This window comes from Falco punctatus (assembly GCF_963210335.1).
Source record: "Falco punctatus genome assembly, chromosome: 3".
Classification (NCBI taxonomy): Eukaryota; Metazoa; Chordata; class Aves; order Falconiformes; family Falconidae; genus Falco; species Falco punctatus.
The window spans coordinates 74,990,807-75,018,074 of record NC_137582.1 but is presented as its reverse complement, the minus strand read 5'-3'; the positions used below and the strand labels follow the sequence as shown (position 1 = coordinate 75,018,074).

Genomic DNA, 27,268 nt, shown 5'->3' with positions numbered 1-27,268 from the left:
CAAACAATTCTCAATCTCACCACCCTCCAAAGACCTTACAAGCTTTTCAGACAGTGGCAGAACATGCATGCATGCATGCGAGGGAGAGAAAGGAAAGGTGAGAAAGTTTTATAAATACAGCAGAAGAAAGGAAACTTGAGAAACTAGAAGGGTGCCAAGGATCTCTGAACTGCCTGGAAAAAAAGAAAAAAAAAAAAACCAAAACCACAACGTGGTAAGAGCTGACAGTACAGAATGCTGGCAAGATTCTACAGCTGTTTACCAAAAGCTACATAAACATCTTCCAGGCTTTTTCTCCTTTTTAAAAGGATGCATGTAATCCATCCATTCTCATTCCAATTTCACAGTCTATCAAAGATAGCATCAGCATTTCTGGGAGAAAAGGAAAAGACATTTTATCTGTGCAGGACAGACAGGAAAGTTAAGTTTTGCAGATGCATGGGTACATAACACGTGGCAAGTGCACTCTACACAGAAAAAGCACTACACTAAGGAGTTAGGGGTAGTGTAGGGAGAAAATCAAAATAGCAATACAAGACAGAGATAGGAATTCTTTAACACCAAAAGCAAATCAAATTAAAATAAAGATTAGAATGAACTCTTTCTCAATGAATTAAAAGCCCACGAGGGCTGCCTCACAACCTAGTTGACTGTGATGGTTGCTAAGCCTTTGAAAACTAGGGAGTTACCAAACCTCTGCAATACAACCTACTCTTGTCGTATGGCCTCAGAACATCACACAATAGCACTCTATCAGAACTACAAAACAATGCGTAAACAAAGCAAATAAGCTCAGTGGTGTGAATCTTAAATTTTTCTCTTTATTAAATCAGGATCCCATGCAATCCCCAAAACTGCAGCACATAAAACTTACCAGAACATTTAAGAACGTGAGGAACACATAACGTCTAGGCTGTAGTACTTACCAAAGATGACCTACATCTCGGTCTATAACATTAGTCAGTATATCTGACTCTGTAATAATAGTCAGTTCAAAATCTACACAGCCTAGCATAAGCAGGGAAAACACATCTTCAGCTCCATGACTTTAGGTCAGGCACACCACACACACAGCGTCTATGCCCCTATTTACAGCCAAATGCTGACCTTGCTCCACCTTGCTACCTGCTTTCCCTTATTCTTTCATGCTTTTTGCTTCCCTCTCATTATCTCACAGTATGCGTATTATTAGACCACTCTTTCTGCAGGGCTAGAGAGCAGTTTGGCAAGCCACTACTGAGAAGCCTCATAAGCCAGTGTCAAAAGGGAAGTTTGCCAGTTTTGACAGAACAGTCTTTGCAGCACTTCTCAGGATCTTTAATGACTTTTAAGGCAGTGAGATGCAACAGCATTAACCATGACATGCATGACAACTGTAGGAATGTTATTAATAACATGATAATGCTGAGTTTATTTGTAAACAGGGTACATGACTTGACCAGTTAGAAGCTCATATGAATGTACTGAACTGAATGAGCTGTGGTAAGAAACTTAAAACAAGGGACAATGACCACTGAGAAAGACATCACAAAAGTCTTATCTACAGAAATACTCGACAAAAATACCTGCTACCAAGATCTGTAACAAATGCTCAGGAGTTTATTTTGGCAAACAAGGTTGGGGTGGAGGGGATACAAGTTCTTAAAGAAGATCCTGCCCAACACTAATTTACAAGATTATTTAAGCTACAGTTAATGAATTGGAAGGACAACTTAGAAGGTCTGTGGAATGTTTGTATCTACCAAGGCTTCCATCTAGAAGATGCTGAATCCAGACACTCATTTAACGGTTTTGAGACATTCCCTAAGACTTTTGTTTTCAATAACTCCAATTGCTAAATTCTAGTCAATGCAACTGAAAAGAATTGCACAGCTTAAGTAAGAGCTGCTAAGATGAACATAGTTTAGATGCAAGGACTATCACGTCTAACCTGTACTAAAGGAACGGCATAATTTTCCACAAGAGAAGAGTTGGGCAAAAACTGAACACAAAAAATTATATTTAAACGTAATAAAAAAGTGGGTTGTTTTTTGTTTGGTTTTTTTTTGTTTGTTTGGTTTTTTTTTTAACTGCAGAGTTGACTAAACACTAGAACATGTTGCCCAGAGAGGCTATGGCATCTCCATCCTTGCATATATCCAAAGCCAGCTGGAGAGGATCCCAAGCATCCCACTCTAGGTAACCTTACTCTGAGCAGGGGCACTGGACTAGCAACCTCCAGAAAACTCATCCAACCTCATCCTTCTATAATCCCATTATTTAAGTCCTGATTTGAGTTCACAAAATCATTGGATATACTGCAACACCAACTTTTCAGGGGCTCAAGTTACTCGAACATTATAGAGAGCACCACCAGACAATTTAAGCACAAATGAATTTTTCAGAGATAAGAGAATAGCCACTGACTTATCTCAGTGTAGCTGTGTTCTGTATGCTCATTTCCCTAGAAGCTACAGAAGCTGCTGTGGGATGCTAACACTCCTTCAGCTTAGGGAGTCAAATTGCTTGTGACACTGCTCCCACCACAGCTGGTGCTGCAGTAATGTCCTTCATATCCACCCAAAAGGCAGGAGCAATGAAATCCAAGTATCTTTTGGTGGAATAGAATGGAGTGCATGGCAGGTACTTCTGCCAGAGGAGTCTCAAAACCCACATCAAGACTCTACAGTTACCACAGTTGCCCACATTAAGTTAAACAGTCATTGGTAAGAGTCCTTTGGTGAATTTGTATTTTTTTGCATTACAGCAAAGAACCTATGACAAAACCTTAATTCAAACAACATTAAAGAGTAATGTTAAAACTGTTAAATGTAATTAAAGGTATTCTATTACTCACCATCAAATCTTTCACTCTGTTGCTTAGCTGATCAATAAATAATATTGGAAGGTAATGCACTGTCTTCCCCAACTGAACCCTAGGATGTTTAAACATGGATTTTATGACTGTAGTGATCTAAAAAGAAAACTACTTTTATTCAAATTAATACTCATTCATCACTTTCAGATCTACCCATGTAGATATTTCCCACCACCTTTCCAGGCACATTTTCTTTTAACACACAGCAAGAAAGAAGCCACTAGCCTAGAGTCTTTCGTTGAGAGATGTCTGTATAAAAAAATCAGGCATGACATATTTCTCCTTTTAGTTTGTTTTTATTTTTCTGTAGAAAGACAGCAGCAGCAGAAGAAAAAAAACCAAATGAAATTCGTCATGATGATACTGAAGCTGTTGTATGACCAAGGCTAGAGGAAATTAAAGAGTTGGGTGAAGAGAAACGTGCTGAAGTTTACTACCATATATTTGTATCCTTTGTCTCAAGTATCCTTTCCTACGCAACAACAACCCTCCACCATCTTCCCCACCCTTCTGCACCCCAATGACATCTATCAGGTCAGCAACAGCACACACTCTAGGCTAGCATGGGACTAGGAACATGATGGCTGGTATGCACACAGGAAGGCTACATACTACTGGAAAGAGAGCACACGAAGCAGAAACATTCTCTGCCTTCCCAACAGCAGCTCTGATTTACACTGTTCTACCACCTCACCGATCTGCTTGAAACAAATAGAAACTTTCCAGCATGTGAGCCCTTTACAAAATTGACTGCTGGAAAGCTATTTAGCAAATTATGACCTATCTGCAATCGCTTTCTCAGTATCCTAGAAGAGTATTTAGCTTAATGCCTTGATAGACAAATTCTTGAAGTTCTTCACTAGAAAGGCAGTTACCTACACCGTGATGCTGTCAGTAAAAGTCTACGGAACTAGCATAACTGAGCTTTTTAAAGCCCGAAAGTTAAATTTTAGTTGTTAACAAAAGAAATACGTCCCTATGCATGCTAAGAAAGGCTGCATACTAAATATGCAATGGGCAACAGTAATACAGAAAAGTACTAAATCAAGGCTCAGAAACACTGCTTGGTTATTTAACTGAAAAGCTTTAGATTTCTATGTAATAACTACAATTAAAGCTACTGCTAGTGGAATTGCAGCGGGCTACTTCATATCCAAACTATTTCCTGTATAATGCAACGATAAAACAGCACCGATGCGTATCTAAACACGACCAGAAAAAATACCCTCGTTCATCAACCCCAGTCCAACCCCTCCTTGTTACGAGCCTATCTCAAGAGTTATTAAGTTTATCTATTCTGGCCAGGAAGCTATCCCAGAACCCCAGCGTCTGCTGATTAAGCAACTACTTCTGGATTTAACAGGATACTTGTAGAGAAAGGCATCAACATACAGCAGCACAAGCCAACACAGCACTCTTTAAATGGTTAACACTGGAAGTAATTTAAGCAACCTGTGAACAGAAGCTACTGCCAGCATTTAGCGGCCTAAAAACCTATCCCCACTTTTTAGTATTTTCTTGAGAAAATGACATAATGTGGAAACACACACTGTCAAAGTAAAATAAAGCCAATCATAAAGGGAGAAAAAAGATGTCATAGATCAGCTGTGCCTCTTCAGCACCTGCAGTTTGTACAGATAATTTGCAGATGAAGGATAACCGGAAAGGTCAAGGGACAGTAATTGCTTTAAAGGCCAGAAGCAAGATTTGAGAACAAGGCAGGTATGAAATCTGCTGTAGCATTTTACTTGTGTCTTTGTAGTTCTGCTTTACCTTACTATGATAGCTCCATACCAAAAAGCATCCTAAACTCTGAGCTGCCCAGGAATAAGGTAATCTCCAAATCAGGTTTTCTAGTACATATCTTACTAATTGTCACTACTGAAATGCAAGCATTAAGAGTATTTATTCTTGTTTCCTAAGCACCAATTTAAACCTAAAACACTAAAGTAAACTACTGAGGATTTCTGAAGAAATATGCAGGAAGTTTATAATAATAAATCTAGCAAAATTATGCTGTTGACTTACATCTTCATGTAACGGTGAACATCAGCAGGGAGGGATGATCCATCAAACACAAAGTCTTCCACCATGATGTTTAAGGTTAATCTTGACCTCCAATGAGAGACAGGTTCATCTAGAGCACTGGTCTGTTTTTCTGCTTCAATTTGCTATAAAAATAAACATACTGTTAAATAATACAAAATTTTGTATAGGATAATACTTCAACTCACAGAAACTGTGGCGTGACTAACTATACCATGAAACAGAATTCCACTGAGAAACACCTCACCTTAACTTCAACCAGATTAAGTATTTTGCTCAAATAAAACAGAATGGATTGTAAAGGCCCACAATAGTCTGACGCTGGAAAACTTCAGTGCCCATTCACAGCCTTGTTCATCAAGAATGAATATTCAGCTAATTAATCTTAATACCTTAGGAAGGTGGATACGAGTTAGAAAAAGTCACTTTGAAATAAGGACTGTAGAGTAGTCAGATGTTACTTCAGAACAGTCAAAAGGATGTGGATGATCAGCCATAATTTGGGGGAGTAAAAGATCAGACCATTTGTTTTGAACTTCTGAGCTTCCAAATGCTGCATAAAGTACTGCTGGAAAGTGTGACCTTAGCTTTTAGCAGACGCTTCTTCCCAGGGCATTCTACCTGCTTTTCTTTGGATGAACAAGAGCTGGAAACAGCACTGCTGGCTACAGGTATATTTCAGATTCCGAAGACGAACAGAGTGAAATTCTCAAGTTCCACTTAATATGAGGCACAATAACCATTCACAAGTATTTAAGTAACACTGTATTTCCCCCTGCCCCTGGTGAGTAATCATAGCATTTGTCAAGTATCTTACTGCTCTCTTGGAAGTGGAAAGTAAGAACACCCTGAAGGAAAAGAAGCAATTTTACATTGGTCACTGACCAATATCAAAATCAAGGTTATCTCTCTGTTTCATAAAGGCAAAGGATATTGATTCACATGAATCCACTTCAGAAAGCAGCATCATGTTACAGAACAATACAGTACTTCTACCAAAAGCACTGAATCGTTAAAGAAATAATGTTAAGTAGTGAAGTGTTTTAATAGCAGCAAGTGTTATTAGAGGGCTCTACCTCTGCCATCTGTGTGGTCTACTACTAGTGTACGAGCTGATAATCAAGAAGGATTTTGATTTTTTTTCCCATAATATCATTGTTAGTGTAAAGATACAAGCACAGCAGATGCTAACACTAGAAGTGTCTATAGAAGAAATTACTTTTTTTGCAGCTGCTCATCTATAGATGGAAGGACCACCTACCTTTGTGGCTGATTCTCCAGTAAGCAAATTAATCTCTTCTGGTTTAGGGACCATATACGTGGTCAGAGGGCTTACTATATGCACCTGCTTACCATCATGCCAAGGCAAAATGCCAGCATGATGAAGAAATATATATGCATATAACGTGCCATTATTTCGGGTTTTCTTTGGTACAGAGACATTCACTGTCCTAAAATACAAAATAAGTACATCATGAGATGACATAGCACACGCTGAAATATTTGAAATTATTAGCTGTTACCTATAAGGATCATTGAAGATGCCCTGGAAGCAATCAAAAAAAAAGGCTGGGGACATTAAAAATAAAAATAAAATTAAAAAAAAAAAATATATATAGAGAGATGAGTTGTTTGGGTTGCCTGGCACACACCAATTACTTCTGGCTAATGGGACCAATTTATATACTCCAGTATGTGTCACAGCATTTGCAAAGTTTACTGTTATCTTAAGATAGCTTAATCTTTGTCCAATCTGTACTTTATTTCCCTAGATAATACAGGACTGCATCATCAATTCTTTCATTGTTTTCCCCTGCCCATAGGTCATAGGACCAAAATTATCACAGCACTTGTAGAAACAGCCTTCCATGTGCTGAATAGGAGATTGTATACATGATATAAAGTTTAAAAAGAAAATGACAAAGTTTTGCCAAGCACTCTGCATTAATAAAGTATCTTCTCAGCTATGGCATGCCAAGCACAGAACTCTACACTGGTGCCCCAAATCATGAAGTCACTCTTCTTCTTTTAGCCAAGAAATCATCCTACTTGCAACCTCACATATCTCCTCTATTCCTGCAAATTTGCTCAGATTGTTTTGCTCTCAATACTTCGAATAGCTGGCTGACTTTGCCAGTAAAACAACTCTATATCTTGCAAGTCTGCTGGAGATGAAGTTGAGTATGACCTGAACTGCAGACCAACGTGTTCTCTAATTATAGAAAACAGAGCATGAAATAACCTGGGAGACTCTGTGACAAGAGAGTCAAGAATAAGGCGACTGTTTTAAACAAAAAAAAGTGAGGCAGCAAATATGAAGCTCAAAAAAAAGTAGTTCTAATAATTTTAACTGTATAGAGGCACATGTAGAGTGCAGTGTTATACTCAAAAAATTTGTGTAAGGGCACAATCTTATTCCATCTCAGCACCAACATCCCTTCAGAAGATCTCTAAACCCTAAACTACCAGAAAAGGGTTTACTTTTATGATTATTAGCCCTGAAACAGTTATATCATGTTGCTAAAACACAGGAAAAAAGAACACAGTTTGACTTCCAAGTTCTATTCCAGATCTGAAGCCACAGCTATTAAGAACAAAAATATCATATAGCTGATAAACTGGCTACAGATGTTATTAGAGGAAAGTCTCAAGCTTTTTCATGCACTTTGATTTCAATTTTCATAATGGAAAGTAATTTTTACTATTATAAGCAAAGCACAGCTTTGTAGAACATCTGTCTATATAGCTGAAAACAGTATACTGATCTAAACTAACCAGTGCTTAAGTTTAGCACATCGTACATACATGACTGATCTAGCACAGCTAGTAAGATATTTAGAGCAGAATCTGAAAATTTAGACAGACAACATGGAACAGCACTGAAGATTTGTAAAATCTACAGGAGAGAAACAAGCATTTCCATGTAGCTTTATTTTGCAAGCTGTTTCTGGCAACGATGAAATGATTTTCAAAGTAAGAGAAATTTGTCTAAGAGCCTACACTTCTCAGTGCCAGGTGAACTTAGCACACCAATTCCATAAAGACAGTATTTAATTCATGAAATATCCCAGTAAACTTTAATTAAAGACAAAAGTACTGTTTTTATTAACAGCAGCATTTCGTTCACAAATCTTGAGGCTGAAATCCAACTAACATCTTTCCTGCCTTAGCATAGCAAATACAGTTAATACTTTATGAAAAAAAGGTGAACTGAATAGCCTGTACAACACGCAAAAACAGCTTTAAACCCAAACCAAAAAAAATTGCAAGAACAACTAACTATTCTACTCTTTCAACACAACTATCACTAACAGTCTACCATGCTTCATTCATACTTCCATACATGTAGCTACTAGTTAGGATGCATGCTTCAGAATTAAATAAAGAACTTGCAGTTCTGATACCTACCTTTCAAATTTGGACTCAATGTCAAAATCCTCCACATTCAAAACCAGATCTATGTTGCTCTCAGCACCAATATTTGACCGTGTGGTCGTATACACGCTCAACTGGAATCAAAACACAGCATATGGAAATCAGAGCACGGAAATCCTAAACTCACACATTAGTGTGCTTAAGAGTGTAAAACTGCATTTCAGCTTCACCAACCTCCCCTGCCGCGCGATGGCCATATACATTGGGAAAGAAAACAACGGAAAAGTCTAACGCGGGTGTCAACTATCCCTTCCGTCCTTCTGGGGGTTGAAACACATGGTAACACGGCCCCTCAATACATTTTAAGAGGATGACCCACTACGAAGTCAAAAATCTCTCAGGTGCGTTGAGCCGTTTGTCCAGCACGGCTGCTCCACCGCGCTGACACCGGACATAGGGAATAAGTAAGCAAGAAAACCCCAGGCGTTCCTCCCGCCCGCCTGCTGCCACGGGCGCTCCCCACACGGCAGGGGCCGCCTGCGCCGAGCCCCGGCCGCCCGCCGCCGGCTTGCTGTCCCCCACCCGCGACCACGGCGGCACCGCTGGGGCAGCGGCCGGGCACGGCGCTCGGGCAGCGGGGAAGCCACGCGTGACCGCGGCTGCCGGCCCAGCCCGCGCCCACCAGCGCGGCGCCCGAGGCCAGACAGGCCCGGGAGCGGGCCCTGCCACCCCTGCCCCGGGAGCGGGCCCAGGCTGTGCAGAGGAGCCCGTTCCACGGGCGGGCAGCCGAGAGGCCACGGGCGGCAGGAGCTGCTACCGCCACCGCCGCAGACCGGGCGCTCGCTCACCTGCAGCTTGGGCCTCCGCGCCAGGTAGGGCCAGACGCACCCGGCCGCGCCGCCCGCCGCCGCCGCCGGGCAAGGCCGCGTGTAGACGATGCCGTACATCACCCAGCACGTGTGCGCCACGTACACGGCGAACACCCCCACCACCAGGCTGGTGAACGAGCTGCGGCTCGGCATGTCGGCGGCCGCCCCCCCCCCCCGCAGCCCCCCCCTCGGGATCAGCCGGGCCGCCCCGGGCCGCCCCGCTGCCGCTGCTGCTCGCGCATCCCCCACGCAGCCAGCCGCCGCGCCCCGCCCCGCGTCATCACTTCCGGCGGGCGGAGGAAGCGCCGCCTGGCAACCGCCCCCGGCGAGCAGCCGCCGCGGGGACACCCTGTCCGCGGCGGGCGCGTCGCGGCGTGACGTCAGCGGGGCGGCGGCCGCCGCCGGGAGGGGGCGCTGGGACCCGGCGCGCCGCAGCCACGCCGGCTGCTGTCCCGGCGGGCGGGGCGGGGGGGAGCGGCCCGCGGGCGCGGCTCGCACCGGCTCTGCGGCGAGTCGGGCGGCGAGCGGCGGGTTCGGGGCGCGTTGTATTTTGGCCCCCTCACAACGGGGGCCTGTGGCATGGGTGGGGGCCGGGCCCGAGGTGAGGCTGCGCAGCCGAGGCGCGGTAAGGGGGCAGGAAGGCGGAGAGGAGGCTCCTGTGCCCCTGGCCCCGGCAGGAGAACAGCAGCAACAGCTTAGGGATTAATACGGAGAAATCATAATTAAAAAAAAAAATACCCTTCAGCGCATCCTTCAGCAGCTTAACAAGGACATACCGTTTATACTTGGCCGCAGACTGAAAAGTAGTCTAATATGATTTAAAAAAAACAACAACAAAGGAAAGGGGCAACGGGTCGTGGCGGCCACCAGAAGGGCCGGGCCAAGCGCTGCCCCTCAAGGGAGCTGGGAATGCTCCTCCAGGGCTCGCGCTAGCAGTAGTTGTTTTTTTTTTTTTTTAAAAAAAAAGGTTTCTTGGGGTTCTCAGATGTCTCCTTGCATGGTGTCAACCAGGAGAAAGCAGTGACACGGGTATGTCCCTCAAGAACATCTCAGCCAAGAGCTTTGGGAGAAAAGGCACAAGCCTGGGCTGGAGGCCTGCCCCAGCTGCGCTGCGAGGCGGCACAACAGGGAGCTTTCCCCGCAATGCAGGCAAGCGAAACAGGCACACCAGCAGGAGAACGGCTCAGGCAGTCTGGGGCATCACCTAAGCACATAGCAAGATGCACAGAGCTTGGAAATAACCACAGGGGAAGGCAAAGATGGGTACCTTCTTCAAGAAAAGAAAATGGTGGAGAGTAACAGGAGAAAAGGTGGGAAGATGAGGGTGGGGAAGGAGAGGGCACGATGTCAGGGCACACAGCGCACGCTGCTGCCTTAGCAGAGACGTATGTCACCTGAAAAGACTGAAACGAGAGCAGCGAGGAAGGGCAGGCTGCAGATTCAGACCGCACCGGCTCCCTGTTGAACCAGGCAGCACAGTGGCAGAAGCAGCAGAGGAGAGGGCTCTGCTGCCAGGGCAAACCAACGCCAGGACTATAGCCTGTCACCTCTGGCAGGCCTCATGCTTCCTGGCACACAGCAGGGAAAAACAGTTACTAAGTCAGATGGTATCAGGCAGGGAATCTCTATCACTGGAAGAAAGAAATCTTGCATGTGTTCTGTGCATTTACACATCTGTAATATTTCATTAAAATGTCAATCACTTCTGTTTCGTAATAAGTAACTGTGAAAGTGTACTGCATTCTGATAACATCCTCTGGCATTAGTTAAAACATTTTCTAGTATAATCTACTTCCATAAGTATAGAGCACGTAAGTTACTTGCATTTTAGAGCAGAAGAAAGGGGGGAAATATATATTCAAGCAAAAAGCTCCAGGTTTGAAAGCTTTTCTTCATAAGAAAGTGTGCCACATTGCTGCCTGATTAGTAGGCAGCCTGACAGTAGGAAGAAGAACTAACTAGATTAATTTTTGGTTTGGACAAACAGTATTCAATCTTTTTTCTTACATGAAATGAAATTACACGCATTTGCTATCACCTATAGACAGCTGTTCCTTCCCACAGACCACTGCATGGCTAACCTGACTTGGGCCAAAGAACATACTCAAAACTTGCATCCATCCCATACTGTTAAGTCTCTAATTTCCAGTTAAGAAAAGCATTAACAAGTCTTCCCTTGAGATCTTCCTATCATGATGGACATATGTAACTTCTCTGGTAAACTTCTGCAGTGTTTCACTTGCATTCTTAAAAGTGCTCATGTTACTGGTTCAGCTTATATCCAGTGGACCTCGTTATGCCTTCTTCCACCCACTGTTACGAATTTCTTATGTATGTAGGTATCTGGAGTGTTGGGTCACTTCTTGTCTGTTTCCTGGATAAATAAAAGTAGCCAGAGCTACTTCAGTCTAATTAAGACAGACTTGTTCTCCAGACTCCTGGAGCCCCTTTCCTGAATATTTTTTGATCTTCCAATATTATTCTTTAAACACAGAAAACAGAACTGAAATCAATATTCCTGTTGTCCATAGGGAACACAAAACAAAACAGCAACAGACAAGCCAAAACCCACACACTCACACAAAACCCCCCAAACCCAAACAAAACCCCGTTAAACTCCTATATTTCATACTCCCAGTTGTCAGGTAAACAAACACTGCTCTCCTATACACAGTGCTACAGAGAACATACATCAAACAAAGTACACCTAAACATATATGGACTCCGTCTTACTCATAATTATGATTTGTATCCTTTCCCTTATTGTAAGCCTTGTTGTTTATAAAAAACTTAAGTTGAAAAAAATCCAGAGGAAACCAAACAATTTTTCCTTAATTTTTAATTTGGCTTCACGCTGAAAATTCATTTTACAAGCCATTCATAAGGAAAATGTCCAGTTGGGCAGAACGAGCCATGATTGTATACTGCACATCAACACTTGTAGTGTATCATTTAGTCCTCTTTTAGCAAATCATCATATGACTTTTATAGCACAGTTTAAATGTTTACATCATTTGGCTCAGTTCTTCACATGCTATAGTCCACTTCAACTGATCAGGCAATTAACAAGAAAAGAATGCTCAAATTGAGGTATTTCCTTTAAGAATTTACTGATCACTGGTATTCAGAGGTAATGTTAAATCATATCTTTTAAACATTGAAAAACGTACAAAAACAAGTTCAGTTTTAAAAAATATTATCCTTAGTCTCTTCCATGCATGTTAATAAAAAATATAAAAATCAAATTTTTAGCACTGAAGTTATACTTCATTCTGCAAAAGTATTTCACAACTGGAACAACAATCTACAGTCATCTTTAGTACACGACTTGTTTTTTGCTTTTCAGTTATGAAGTATAGTCAGTTCAGTGCAAAGGTAATAGTCTATGTACACATACCATAGGAGGGAAATTTACAGCAGAAAATATGCATTCAGATTATTATTATCCCAGTAGCACTATATATTGTTACAGATTTACACTGCATATCCATGAGCTATTACAATAAAAAGCTTGCAGCCAATATGCATCTTTAAACACACCAGGCCTGCTTGAGCAGCCTTGAAGTCAACCAAAGTTGTACACCACTGATCGAACAGCCACGTCATACCTTGCAAATGAGTTCCTACAAAACAGCTTCCTGCTCTGTCAGCACAGGTTTTCAACGAAAAGCATCCTCTTCATGGCAGTGCCTAACTTGGATTCAGTAGCAGTTAAGAGAAAATTCCAAAATTTGGTCATTTAAAAGGTTAACTTTTTTGCTTTTGCTTTTAAATTCTCAAGTGTGTTCCAAAAACATAGCAATATTTTTTCCAAAATATATAAATGATATCCTCAATGAAAGTTTAACAATAATTCAAGAGATCAAAAACATTTTTTTCTGAATTATTTCTGAGCTTGTTGATAACTCTGTTTTAATCTTCCAAAAAGATGGAACTGGTACCTGCAATGAAATTATAAATTTCTTGTGCAACCGGAGAGATGCTGGGAATTACAAAAAGGTTTAGAAAGTGGTCCCATTGAACTGATGCCAAATACTTTCAGCACAATGCTGCAACATTGAAGTTGTATAGTACATAACACGAGGTTAGCAGAGATGCTTAGTCTTGGTCCTCCTCCAGGAAACGAAATCTATCACTTCTAAAGAAATTTACTTCTATTTCTAACATTATTGATTTACATGGAGCTCTTAATACCCTTAAAGCAATTGGAGAAAGCAACATAAACAAATCACCAAACACAAATATACAGACAAGCAGCAGCAATGGTTTCACTTTTTGTCCAAGTATGTACAACTGCTAAGGAGAGATGTTTAACTTAAGGAATTCTAATGCACATATTTAAAAATACAATTTCATTTTTAGATGTTTACTTAAAAACTGCTTTTATAGTCTGGAAATACAGCACTGGCTAACCTAAACCACCTGAAATATAAGAAATGTTTTGCTTGAACTTCATTATAAAAGAAAACATAAGACAAATATATATACTTAGGGCATACAAGATCTTTACAAGTTTATTTCTTTAGCATTTAAAATACAAAATTGTCTTCATGCTGGATAGCAAATAAAAGACATGTATTTGGGTTTCCCCCATATACATTCATACACTCGGAAATAACGTATCATCTGATGAATTTCATTTCCAGTACCATGGTAGGATGAAAAGTGTCTGAGCATCAGCTTTCTTCAGTATCCGTGAGGAGTCTTTGTCTGCTATCACATTTACAGATGCTGCATTCGGAATTTGTAAACAGGCACACACTGAAAGTGACATAGTGAATCAGAAAATCCACCTCAAGATTTAATTGTACTGTATTTCTAGATTTAATTTCTTATCGTTCAGAGAAACAAGGAGAATTTAATAAGCTCTTTCAGATCTGCTGTCACCTGGACACACCTGCAATGGTTAAAGTGTGCGAAAAGAAAAAGCTATCCTTTACCTAACGGCAAGCACAAGCTAAAGCAGTACATGGACGCTTAGTTTTGAGCAGCATTACTAGAGTAGGACTTGCAACATTCACCTGCTGCTTATTACTCAGGGAGACAAGTTCATGAATGTCACTTAAGCTTAAGAGGCAGCAAGGTGTCCCTCAGGCTGTGACACACCTGCAAAGAACAGATGGCAGAAGCAAGAGCTAGAGGTACAGAAAATGAATTTACCAGCCTAAGAGGCAGTAGACCCTTCTTTACTGGGGGAAAAGGCCACCCTGCAGCGAAGGCTTTGCTGCCATGCTAGTCTTCGTGGGCTTTTCTACTTGCTGCTTCAGGACCAGAGGTTCAGCCTGCTTTTTCTGTAGCTGACTCCATGGCTCGCAACCGGCACACTCTGATAACACCCCATTCATAGTATCAAAACAGAATGTTACAAAAGTCATTATGACTTTTCTCTTGCTTCTAACATTTTCGGTCAAAGTGAAAAAACTGAAACTTAACACTATATTGACAGATTATCATACAGCACCTTTTTTGAGATCCCAAAGCTAACCTCAAATAAACTCAGATGTTCATATGGCCCTGTGCAATTTAGCTCAGTATAAAGAAGCATGACAACTATGCTGATTAAAAAAAAACCTAAATAAGTTAATTAACAGGAATAACTTACTCAGGTGCAATCTGTGCTAAGGGGATTCTACTGTTTCCATTCGCAGAGACTGACCATTTGAATATTGCAAATATGTCTTCAGTGGTTATACATGGCCTCCCGAGGTTAGCCTGCACAGGAATACTCTGCTCTGCCACTTGGCTAAAGAAAACGGAATAAGCAGCTGCTGCTGTCACAGAACTAGCAAAATTTTGCCTAATGAACTTGCAAGAAATCTAGGCAGTGTCAACTGCTGCCAAAAGGTGTATTTCACAGAAACATAAACCTTTCATTTTATGAGCCTCTTAAATCCTCTGTTCTCTTGGCATCACCCACTTCAGTTTAATCCCATTACACATGATAAAGCACATCATATCATCTGGGGAAAAAGAAGCTGTTTTCTACAAAACAAATCACTCCTCCACTTGTAAAAGTGAAAGTAATTATCTTGAAATAACCCTGAAAGGTTTCCTAGAGAAAGAAACTGTCTTAACTTGATGACTATGAGATGCAAGAAATATTCATAGATGCAAGTTCAGGCACATCTAATGGCTGCCTGTTTGCTGCTGCTTCTCTCAGTAGTTTTACCTCAGTATTATATAATTTAAGCATGTTTTAATCATAGCAGTGACTAACAGGTATACCCAGTTTACTACCTTGGCTACAGCATAGACCAATTGTGTGCGTTCCTCTGAGGCAGTGCTGGAAAATTTACCTTAAGGAGGTCTTACAAAGTTCCCATTTGAATACTTTTTGAATACTTTTTTCCAGTTGTCAAAGGAAAAAGGCTGAGAGCAGATGAAACTCCACTGGTTGTGCTGCCAGTGACCTTGTCGTTGCTTGGATACACAATGCTGCAGAACCTGACTGCACCCTCTGACTGAAGAACAGCTGGCTTAATTTCTACCTAGTCAGGACTGCAGATTTACCTGAATGACAGTCTCAGTCTTCCTGCTCATCTGTGAAAGAGATCTTGCAGTTTTGCTGGACTGATTAATTAATATTAAATTAATAATTTAATAACTATCAATGGCACTGATAAATTTTACTTTCCATTTCGAACTGTTGGACCTACTCTTCCTTTTTTTTTTTTGTGAAGAATCTAGCCATATGAATTAGGTAATTTAAGTTTTCCAAAATAGCTGCAGTTCAGATGGTTACTTTTTAGGTAGCTGAAGTGCTTGGTTCACAGGGCACTTCTGTGCTTCAGCGCAAGTTTAGAATCTGAACTTAAGTTTTGTTAATGTATAACTCTTGGCCTATGTATTTGTCATTTCTTAATTCTAGAACTCATGAAAGTGCTGCTAAAAAAAACAAACAGCGGCATCTCATTAAGCAGAATACACCATTTCAGAAGGTCCTATGACCCACACTGACCTAAAGGAAAATTGATCTGATTTGGTCAGGACTTTTCATCAGAATTTTTCCGTCCATCCTAGTTTGGTCCCATAATATATGCAAAACTGTGCTTATAGTATTTTTCTGAGATCACAGAATCTACAGCACCTGCTCTTCAAGTTCCACAACTTGTGTTGTTTGTTTTTTTTAATGATAATACCAGTGTTGAAGAAGCAGAGAACAGAATATGGACTAAACCAATTAACATGAAAAGCTGTACTTACTGCACGGTAATATAGAAATAGGATGAATAACTTAATAGCAATACAAACATGGCCTTGTAAGGGAACTCAATAAAAACATCTGCTTTAGAAAATTTATCAGGCTATGCAGATGTTGAAGTGCAACAATCCATCTTCCAGAAAAATGTTTTACATTTTATGAATAAAAAAAAAAAAGATACTCCAACCAGCCCAATGCTTTAAGTAGACAAAACCAATTCAGTTTGCATAGTTCTAGCAGCTTTGCCACTAGAGGTTGCCTCACTTCCCTACTGCAAACCACTCTCCTTTTCAACCTTTGTGACCTAAGGATTTATACCTTCAAAGTGGGATTAGCAAACACATACCCATGCCTGGTTGCTTTTCATCATAGTAAGATTATTCTGGCTACAATAAATGCATTGAAACATACAATGTAATTCATCAATATAAAATTAATTTTACATCTTATTTTCTTCATAAGGCTTACAAATTGCCTATAATGCCTTCTAAGTATATCTGCTTACAGCAGTAGACTCCTGAGCAATCTGTAATAGCTCTTGCCTTTCTGTTCTAGAGACAGTGGTTTAAACATCCTTTCCACCTCTTAAAACATTTGTCTGCTTTTAGTGGGGTCTTATTATGTCTGAAGAAATAGAAGTGAAGAAAAAAAGAAGATACTTTCTAGGTATCTTGGATTTTATGGTTCTCTGTGTTACTTTAATTACATTCAAAATGCAGAGCATACTTGTTCAAACATATCAGAATAGCAAAGCTTTGGCTAGGTGTCTCATACATGAGGTAAAAATGTAGTCTGATTCAAGAGCCTTACTGGCAAGGGATGGCAGTATTACACAAAAGTAGTAAAATACTTATCAGAAGCATCAAACACCTTCATACCCCTGCATTTTTTGTGTAAGGATCAAGAGACATTGTTGCAAAGAACTTATGTAATTTCTTCATACGTATCCCTCTAAATTTAGGGGCTGTTGATATCACATTAAAAGAAAACAAAGTGTTTGTAAAATCTGTAATATTTTCATTGAAAGCATTTACACGTCAGTGTTTGGTGAAGGGGAAAGGAAGCTTGCAGTAAGCCACTGAAACTTGACTGTCACAACCCAGCTGTTCCACAGTTGGATGCCTTTTAAAAAAGGGTACTTAGTTGACTAAAACATTTCAGCAGTTGGGAGTTTGATAGCGGGATTATAATGAACATTGCTGCAGTAATGCAATGCGTTATAGGCATCAGCCCTCAACAATAAGTCTGAGTTTACCACCCCACACTAACTTGGCTTTTCTGTCACTACAAGGCACTAATATTACAGCTTTATATTCTACAGATGATAAAATAACCTGAATTATATTAATTAACCTCTGGTTTTGTGTCATTGTGTGTGATCTAACTATGGAAACCCATTGCAGGCTGATCGTGACTTCACCATATCATCCATCCTGTTATGCCTTTACCTTGTTCAACAATTTCACAGAAGAGGGAGCATCGCAATTCATTTCAGAATTCAACTTCAGTGTTCTTTTGGGGGTTTTTTGTTCTTTGTGTTTTTTTTAAATGGTTGCTTCCACAAGAGTACTCGCTCACCAAGCAAACAACACGCTGGTCCTGGCGTTCTTCCGCAGCAGCTCTGGACTGAACTCACTGACGCACACAACTTTCAGTGCCTCTTCACCACGCAATGTGGCATTTGTTTAAGGGCCCGTCTATTGTAGGTTGCAGCACCCTTCAACCCAAACTCGCCACAACTTAGTTGCACTCAAGTGCAGCTATTACACTCACCACAATTAGCAAGGAATTGCCACCAAACAAACATGGAACAACCCCACCAAAACAAATACGAAACCAAATAAACCCTTTGGTTTTCACAAGGCAGACCCCCCCAAATTACACACACCATCCATGCAAATTAGGCACACTTGTTTTTTAGCCAACCTCAATCAGCCTTCTTTGCTCTTTCACAGATACGGACAGAGTATCTCTTCCTCTGGAGCTTCTCTCACCTCAGCTGCCCATGGGGTACTAAGCTTACCTTTTTCTTCTCTTCAGACACATGTCTCAGGAAACTCCTATCTCATTCCCCGCACTCTGAAATTCTCAAACTCACAAGCTCACATACAAAGCAAAAGATAACTACCTTAGGCAGCCAGCTTGAGGCACATGCCATAAAGTCTTGTAGAGAGGATGTGATACACCTAGATTACAGTTCGTGTGCCTTCACATATATACTAGCTTAAATACACACTGTACAGTCACAGAAAGTAGACCTCGGGACGTATCCCTATGGCCCTGGGCTGTGGTCAACAAAATCAAGTGTCTCCATCTTCGCTGCCTGTTGTTTTAAAAACATCCTGTGAAGGAAGGCTCCTCACCCCACCTGGAATAACCTATTTTCCTTACCTTAACTAGGTGCATTGCAGGGAGATTTTCTTAATGCTTAACTTGCCTTTTAAATGAATGGCCTATATCTACCATCAACGTGGAGAAAAGACTGTTCCCATGTTCTCTATAGCAACTTTTTCCATATTTGAAGACTGTTTTCACATCTTTCTTCAGTCTCCTGTTCTTTGGGTTAAGGAATACTTTTGATCTCTTTGAGTACTTTGTCCTCTAGACTATCCAGGTATTCCCATCGCTCTCAGGTGCCCCAGCATGGACAGGTATTTCAGGTAAGGCCTTATCACACCTTGGTAACACAGAAATACCACCACACTTTTCTCAGGCTACACTGTTGATGTATCCCACTATAATAATCTTTTCCACAGCAATGAGTTAACAGTGTTCAGTTTGTAATACTCTGTACTTCTGCTGCCCCAAGATGTTTTATGCAGTAATACCCACTTTCTTTTCAGTTTGTGCAGCTGACTATTCCCTAAGCGCAGTTCCTCACATGCCTTATTTTTCCAAACCATTTCCATTTTTCATGATCACTTTGAATTCAAATCTTGTCTGCCAGTCAGTTGCAGCCCTGTCAGCTTGGCATGCGTTACCTAAATTTTATTTACATATTGCCTCCAAATGAGGACCTACCTCCACATACTCCACAGAAAGTGTAATTTCTTACATTTTTTTCCCCCCATACCCTTTCTATTAAAGCTAGTTTCAGTTTGCAGACTTGCCACATACAGTTAGGGACTTCTAAGGACATATTCCAATATGTCCTTATGAGCTTTAAAATGCCTCTTGCTATTTAAAAAATAGTAATAAAAGCATTAGGTACTAAAAGATTTCCTTCTGCTAAAAGTCCTCCCTTTCAAATCTAGTTTTAATTTACTCTAACATGTGGAAGACTCATATCTCAACAGTTTTCCAGTCACAAACCCATCATATTTTAGCACAGCCCTACAAAATTTGTCATAGAAGTGATGTGAAAGTATTTTTTGTTTGGAAGTAGAGCTGCCATCAGTTATTTTGTGACAAAGTCCTCCTTCCTGCTCCTTGAGGCTTTTGTCACATTTCCTAATCTGAGACTTCTATTGGTAATTAAGGCAGCTGGCTTTACAAAAGGAAAGATAAGAAACATTACTAATACAAGTGTTTTCAGTTTTGGTTTTTTTTTTTTTAAACAGTTCTAAAATAATTTAACCTTCATATATGTTATATGCAGTGTATGTAATGTTGCTATAGAGATTTAACTAGCATTTTCAGTATGTTCTGCAACTTGTCACTGGCTTGGCCTCTGAAGTAACTGCAACCTTTTCAAACTTGTGCTGATACAACAAAGTTTTCACGTGTTAGCTTTGTTCCATGCTAAGTTACCTGTATACACAGGCTTGTTATAAAAGAAACCTGTGATTCCTGGTAAATCTAGATTAAACACAATTGTGTATGTGTCTCCCATTTAAATGCTGGGTGGATATGATTTACACTGATTATAAAAGAAAAGCACACTTTTATCACTTATTTGCAAACAGTATGTGGCATGTCAGTTTGGAAAAAAAAATAACGTTTAATTGCATCCAGAAGATTACAGTAGAAAAGGTTTGGGTGAGGGATAAGGAGCCTTTCCTTTTCATTCTACCATGGAACAGACAAAGAGAAACAATTTTGTCATTCAACAATAGAAATAAAAGGTAATCCTTAGCAAGTTTTTGCATTGTTGTTTCTGAACTGTTCACTGAAACCAAAACAAAGGGCCAAAATATGCTTGCCCTGCTCAACAGAATAATCCCACTGACATCAACAAGACTGACTATGCAAATATGGACAGCAAAGTTTGGCCCCAAATAAACATCCCCATAACTAGGGAAAAAACTAATCACCAAAGTGCACTTAACACCATAGTAGCTACAGTTTCTTTATACATGCACAGTTTGTGCGACACTTTGTACATGAAACTAGCCAATGGAATATAAATAAGCGTGCCGCTTCCTTTTAAATACGAACATTAATAATGAAGCACATTCACATTTTTGCCTTTCAAAGACCTTTTTGAAAAAATAAAAACACCTTTCCCAAAGAAACCTGGAACATGTTGTTAAATATAGCACATATGATTCAAAGAACAGTATTAAGGTAGAAGAACTTTCACACACAAAACTGGTATTTGCTGTATAGTTGGAGTGGTTTATGAAAATCCCAAGAAAAGACAATCCTCTCACCAGGAGAGGAAGGTAACAGTTGTAGTGTTAATTCAGTTTCTTCTGCAAGGGCTTGTTTTTATCTTCAGCATTTTCAGGGCTGAAGTCAGTACAGATACCATTAGGAGCAGAAAGAGATGAAGTCTCCAAGACACTCTCAGCTCCCATCTGATCAGCATAGAGATAGTCTTCTGCAAAGTGTGGGTGCAATTCGGCAAATCTGTGGAAGTCATCTAAAAAAAAATTGTTGTTATCAGCTCTTTGAAACAGAAGGATGCTAAATTTGAATACTTACAGATATACAGTCACATGATCACTTTGGAGAAAAATAGCAGCAGTTAACATAATGATATCCCCGTAGCTTGTTTTAGCTTCTCAGCAGAAGTTTACCACATCCCCAGAGCTGAGATGCAGCAACGAGAGCTTTGCACTCAATTCTCTTCAGCCTAACAGCAGCTGTCATTGCTGTCTTCCACTGTCAGGATCTCATAATTTCAAAAGGCGTAATATTTTAGAGAATAATATTGTGAGAAGATAATTAATTTGTAACACATGAAAAAACTTGATTTTAACTTTGGATACTAGTAAGACAATAAAAAGAACAAGATTAGCTTGGGGGGGAGGGGAAGCAGGAAGTCCTTAAACATCAAGAAGTAACATTGTGTGTTAGAAGTTAGATATTGAAGCCATGTCACAATTTGCCTATAATTCAGACGTGATTTGAACACAAGATACTGTACAGGATCCAAGTCATAAGAAGCTATTCTTATAATGTGACACTGCATAAAGCTGGATGTGAACATTATTACTAACTCAGTCATCTACAGTGCATCACACACAGCCCACTCAAATTCCCTGAGTTATCCTGGAAGAGCTCGTGATCAGATGATGCTGTGAGTTCCCTGGAGTGCAGTGCAAATGACAGCTGAAGCAGCCTTTCAGAGGAGTGAAGCCCTGTTCCTCCTGGTACAGCTGGGCTAGTGTGGAAGCAGGGAACTACTACAGCTTTGCCTCTCTGCCACCCTTCTCTGAGACATGTTTTTCTCAATATTGCAAAGGGCAAGGGAATGTCATTTGGCTCACAGGGGCACTGAAGTTGTAGGTCAGCCCTGCCTCTGAACTATTGTAAAGGCAATGTGCAAAGACAATGCAATAGACATAACTTTATCCTTCTGCAAATAAAAAAGTGGGTATCCTTTATAGACAGTTTATACCAGGGGTCCTCAAACTTTTTAACCAGGGGGCCGGCACACGAATGAAGTGGCAGGCAGCCATCTGCGGCTGCTTGGTTTCCTCCCCCAACCCCCAGCGGGGTGGGGGTGGGTCTGAAAATACCAGGGGCTGGATTGAGGACCCTGGGGGGCTGTAGTTTGAGGACCCCTGGTTTATACAGATCTAAAGTATTTTAGACCTTGTAACTTTAACAAAAGCTGATGATGTTCAGGCCATGAAAACCAACGCTACCATCTACATTGAAAAACCTGTACGTACAACAGGTGGATTGATCAAGTAAATGATAGTCTTCAGCGGGGAACAGAAACCGAAACCTTAAATGTTTGAAAATGCATACAGCAAAAACTTTCATTTCAGTAATATTTAATGCAACTTCAACTTTTTTTAAAAAAAAAATTATCAGAGAACGTGATGCATTTGACCTTTTTCAAGAAACACAGAACTTTCTTTTATATATAAAGTACTTAACAGTGGTAGTAGTTGCAATTATATATTAGAAACACTCGAGTGCAAACTGATTCATCATAATCAAAACAGTTAAGCACATTCAGTGAATCCAACTGAGTATCTATTTTTTTTCCTGCATCTAACAAGGAAAAAGCAATCAGCTATCAGTCTAAAATGGGTCTGGCTTGCAGTAGAAGCACAAAAGCATTTCATTTTTTCACATGGATGCTTGAAGCCCATCCCAAGGATCTATTCCTTTTTGTAACACCACATGTGTGCATCATATTAACAACTATGAAAATATAGCCTTTTTTGGGAAAGGTCATTCTGATAGTTAGCCCAACTAAGGTAAGACAAGTATAATAATTCAACTAAGAGTACCAAAGATGCTCTTACAGTCACCTTAAGCATAATCATTTTTGCATGGGAATGACTAGAATATTTACTGTAGATCCCATTCCAAGTAATTCTTTAAAAAACTACTGTATCTTTTCAGAAAATAAATTCAGAAAATTTGAAACAGTTGTTCACACAAGTACAATAGTCTGTATCCAAATCCATCTCCTGACAACTCTGCCCGGAACCATCCCTCAATGTTTTATCAGTACTGGATCCAAATGAAAAATCTCAAACTCCAGAGAGGACTGAATTGAACAGGGTAATGTTTCTGACAGATCTCAGTAAGTAGACATTTTGGATCTTGCTGAAACAAGTTCTGAAGATATTAAGGAATATTTATCAACCTTATACACAGCAGAACCCAAAGAAAAGTGCTTGGGATCCTATTTGCCTCAACAGCACAGAGCTATCTTAAACATAGATATTCACACACATAGAAGTCACAGAACAGAATATGCTGAAAGAGCTAAAATAGGTATTTTGTCTGACAATGTAGAAGGGGAAACCTCTGCAAAACATGCAAACCTGACATTTGATATCAAAGGTGAAACTTGAATATGTTTTCTAAAATGGAAATATACTTTGTCTGCAGTGCTTTTTTATCATTGTTAAAGTCAACAAGTTAACTAAAAGGTTAAGTTTAATAAAAATATAACTGGTTTGTATATCAACATGAGTTCACAGAACTTTGGTATTTTGTGACAGTTAAGATCCACTTAAAATACTTACCATATTTAATCTCTCCTTTTTCTTCTTCATCTACAGCTCTAAAAAGATGTGTAACATTAATCTGTGAAACACCCATGGCAGTCTTCAGAATACAAGCCAAATCCTCTGCTGTTATAGTTTCATTTTCTGACTGGTACAGCTATGAATCAAGACAGCAAGATAAATCATTGCAAAGCTGAATGCTAACTCCTATAAACAGCAACACAAGCTATGCAAAATTAGAATTTGGTATTGGAAATTCTAGTCACTCTCAGATTGCTGTGATCTACTAAGGACTTCTCATTAGTTTGCGTAAGACAGTATTGCCTATTGGTTTAACCTGTGTATGCTTAGAAAGTAAAGCTTGCTATATTCAGGAAAAAAAGTTATGTTTACATGTCCAACCCGTGACATTTCAGCAATATTCAGAGACAAGACTGTTTAAAACTTAATATTTTTCAGACAATTAAGAATAATTTTTAGTCCATTGCGCCACATGTCCGAACTTCAAGAGTCTGTGGAATCAGGAGATACATTTAGGTCAACCTAAAGCAGGTACTGTTTCCACATGGTCAGATGTAAAATTCAAGATTCCTTTCACCAATATCCAACTGATTCAACAGTCAGTTTGCATAAAATGCCAACATCTAAATGGCTTTGTATTAATCAGGAGAATCCTACTCCAAAAAGTGATGGGCCTATAATTTTCTGCAAATGCTTGTTCAAAATTCTAGGAAATAATAATTTGCATATTCTTAAGTCCTGAAACAAAGAGTTTCCTCACAAAAGAGTTAGCTTCACTATGGACAGGAGACTGATAACTAAAAATAGTTGTTCATAGTCTCACTATCTTCCTATATCTACAGTGTTTTCCCCTGGAAAAAGGGCCCAAGTATTTCAAAACATCTGTAACAAACAGAACTTCATCATATTTTCTAAAATAACTTAATTTGCCTGTGCAATGGAAATTGAGACAAAAGAGGTTTTGAAAACATCCTTGTCTCATTTTCAAGCTTGACAACACTGCATTCAACAATACTGAACCATGTAAAAAATGCTATTTTGGAAAATTCCTGTTAGTTTCTACATATCATTGAGAAGGTGGGAACTGATGAGATTGAACAATACAGGCATAAGTATGTATTCTTCTCACAAACAGAAGTTGCTGTCGCAAGACAATGGCTATATTTTATTCCTCAATAGAATAAAAAAGTCAGAGGAATAATAAAAAAAAATAGTGAAGTACTATGGAAGACTACATTCATGCTCAAATCAGGAATCTTGTCTTTTTCTCTGAGCACCAAACTTGCACATTGTTTCACAAGGAGTAGGGGCCAGGACAAGACACCTGTTTACTTAAACTTGCTATATTTTGACAGACCAAGTAGTCAGAAGATGATACTTGATGGTAAGGCTCACAAACATTGCATTGGCAAGATTTGCAACACACTTTTGTTTCCTTAGCAATTAGGAAGGGAGAACGCACAGCACTTACACTGCAGTGCTGCTCTTTGACTTCATTGCCATAATCCCCCGTTCTGTTTTAATTGCCTACTGCTTTAGAATTCTGGTGGCTTAGTAACTCCTATTTTTCAAGTTCTTCAACCATATACTAAACACTTCCACTTGGAAAACTTGTTCAGCTATGTGAAATGTTGCACTTTATCCCTGAAAACAAAAAGCAAGTTGCTTTGCCAAAAGCAGCACATGGCAGAGGACAGCAACGGTTTGAAGTCACACATTCATGAACTGGCTAGACTCTTCAATAGCTCCCAACAAGCTGTATGAATATCTTACTGTACCTGAACCCAGGAAAGGGGAGGAAGAAAGGATTTTTCAAAAGTTCTCTTTACCTTTTTTCAAGAATACTGCAAGCAAAATTTCCTCATCTCAAGACTTTTTTTTTAACCTTTCCAATCATCATTAGCATGATAAAATGAGCCATGCCTTCTTTCCCTTGCTGAGTGCTTCCTCTTCTTCATACATACACAGAACTTCTTTGCAGTTCTACAGCTAACTTTGTATTTTGCAATTAATCAGGGAACTCAAAATGATGTATTGAGTTGAAGAATAGAGCAGATAAAAAAAATAAAATCTGTTCTTCACTAAGAAACAGTTCTATTAAAGTTAGGTGCTTTCAAAAAGCAAATAATCACCTAATTTGAGCTTTTCTTCTCCTAAAATATTAACAGTATATTGCACATTATGTGTCATGACATCACTGAAATACTGCTCAAAAGCCACATTCAAGTTTACTTTAAGCTTGTTCATTTTAGTATGAAGACAGAGCTGACCCAACAGCACCTGACCATTCTCTATGCCATTATATAGATCAAATAAAATAAGCAAGAGACTTTTCTGCTTTTCCCTCAGAAGTACCAGTAAGTAACAGCAGCTATTACGGGGCAGATTTTCACAATATCTGTAGGATATAAATATTTTTGTTCCTGCTTCCTCCTTTGCCAAAATTGTTTCACACTGGCCAAAGGGTAAGAATGATAGATGTGTATGCTCAACATTCACAGAAGCCTCATTTCTTTAGTAAAACATAGAATAATACAGGTATGCTGAAGAACCTGAAAAAAGCTACTCAGAAAATAAGGCTACCATGTAGTATCATGCAGTTAATGTTCTCAACTCCATGCATTCACCAGTGATGACAACATCAAGAGTTAGCACTATTCAGTTTCAGTAACTCTAAAGATCATGTGAGTTCGAGGCAAAGGGAAAAGCCGACACAGGATGCAGCAAAGTTTGCATGTTGGAATAGCAACATTAAAGAAATTAGAGTAAAAAGTAATAAATCAAGGTGTCCGACAAAACCACTGGAATTACAAACATTAAGTATTACTGCTGTCATTTTCCCAAAAAGCCTGCATTAACCATCTATGCTGATGCTGCAACAAACCACTGAGGCTAGAACAAGACCAGGAACGCTTCTGGGGAAGCGTAAAGTCTGGGCAGAGACCGTAGGACCAACACAGCAACATGGTAAGACTAAGAGGGAAGAAAATCTTATCAGGATGACAAAAGGGGGTAAAAAGATTAATCTCTATTAACATGTAGGAAAAGTTTTAAAATACTTCATTAACTTGAAAAATAATGCTTGATTGAAACATTATAAAAGTAGTAAGCATGACTCATTAGCCTTTCGTTTAGAGGAATCAATACAAAGGACTTCATGTTTGATACTCAAGGTGCTGAAAAAGGTTCTACCAGAGTACCATGGAGAACTAGTTCAAACTGCAAACTTCCATAATTTTACACAACTTAAACTTGCAGTGCATTCCCTCTGAACATGACCTCTTAATCACATTTCCATTACTGTTATTTTAAAATGGAATTAAGTATTAAAAGAGCATGTGAAACAAGCTTCTGTTAAGTCTAATGGCAGTATTAATATTTTTTTTAAAAAACAGTATACTACATAGTGGAAGAAAATGCCGCTTACCTGAAATGCCAATTGAATTGTTTCCAGAGTTTTGGAAGGTTTACAGACAACTGACAAAGCAATGACAAATTCCCGAATGTCAATTATGCCATCTTCATTCTGTGAAGGAAA

At 39.7% G+C, this 27,268-nt stretch overlaps 2 protein-coding genes across 3 annotated transcripts in view; both read right to left on the bottom strand.

The window, feature by feature from the left end:
* Positions 1-9,374, bottom strand: part of CLPTM1L (CLPTM1 like) — a 28,934-nt gene extending 19,560 nt beyond the window's left edge. The window contains exons 1-5 of the mRNA XM_080378152.1: positions 9,127-9,374; positions 8,312-8,412; positions 6,165-6,354; positions 4,886-5,028; positions 2,837-2,915 (exon numbers count right to left, since the gene is read on the bottom strand). Of these exons, the coding sequence (XP_080234278.1) occupies positions 2,837-2,915; positions 4,886-5,028; positions 6,165-6,354; positions 8,312-8,412; positions 9,127-9,300 (687 nt within the window). The 5' untranslated portion in view covers positions 9,301-9,374. The remainder of the gene's footprint in view (positions 1-2,836; positions 2,916-4,885; positions 5,029-6,164; positions 6,355-8,311; positions 8,413-9,126) is intronic.
* A 712-nt stretch (positions 9,375-10,086) lies between these two features.
* Positions 10,087-27,268, bottom strand: part of LPCAT1 (lysophosphatidylcholine acyltransferase 1) — a 75,227-nt gene continuing 58,045 nt past the window's right edge. For both annotated transcript variants that reach the window (XM_080378153.1, XM_080378154.1), the window contains 3 exons: positions 27,158-27,256; positions 23,728-23,866; positions 10,087-21,152 (listed from right to left, as the gene is read on the bottom strand). In XM_080378153.1, coding sequence (XP_080234279.1) covers positions 20,968-21,152; positions 23,728-23,866; positions 27,158-27,256 — 423 coding nt within the window. In that variant the 3' untranslated portion in view covers positions 10,087-20,967. The remainder of the gene's footprint in view (positions 21,153-23,727; positions 23,867-27,157; positions 27,257-27,268) is intronic.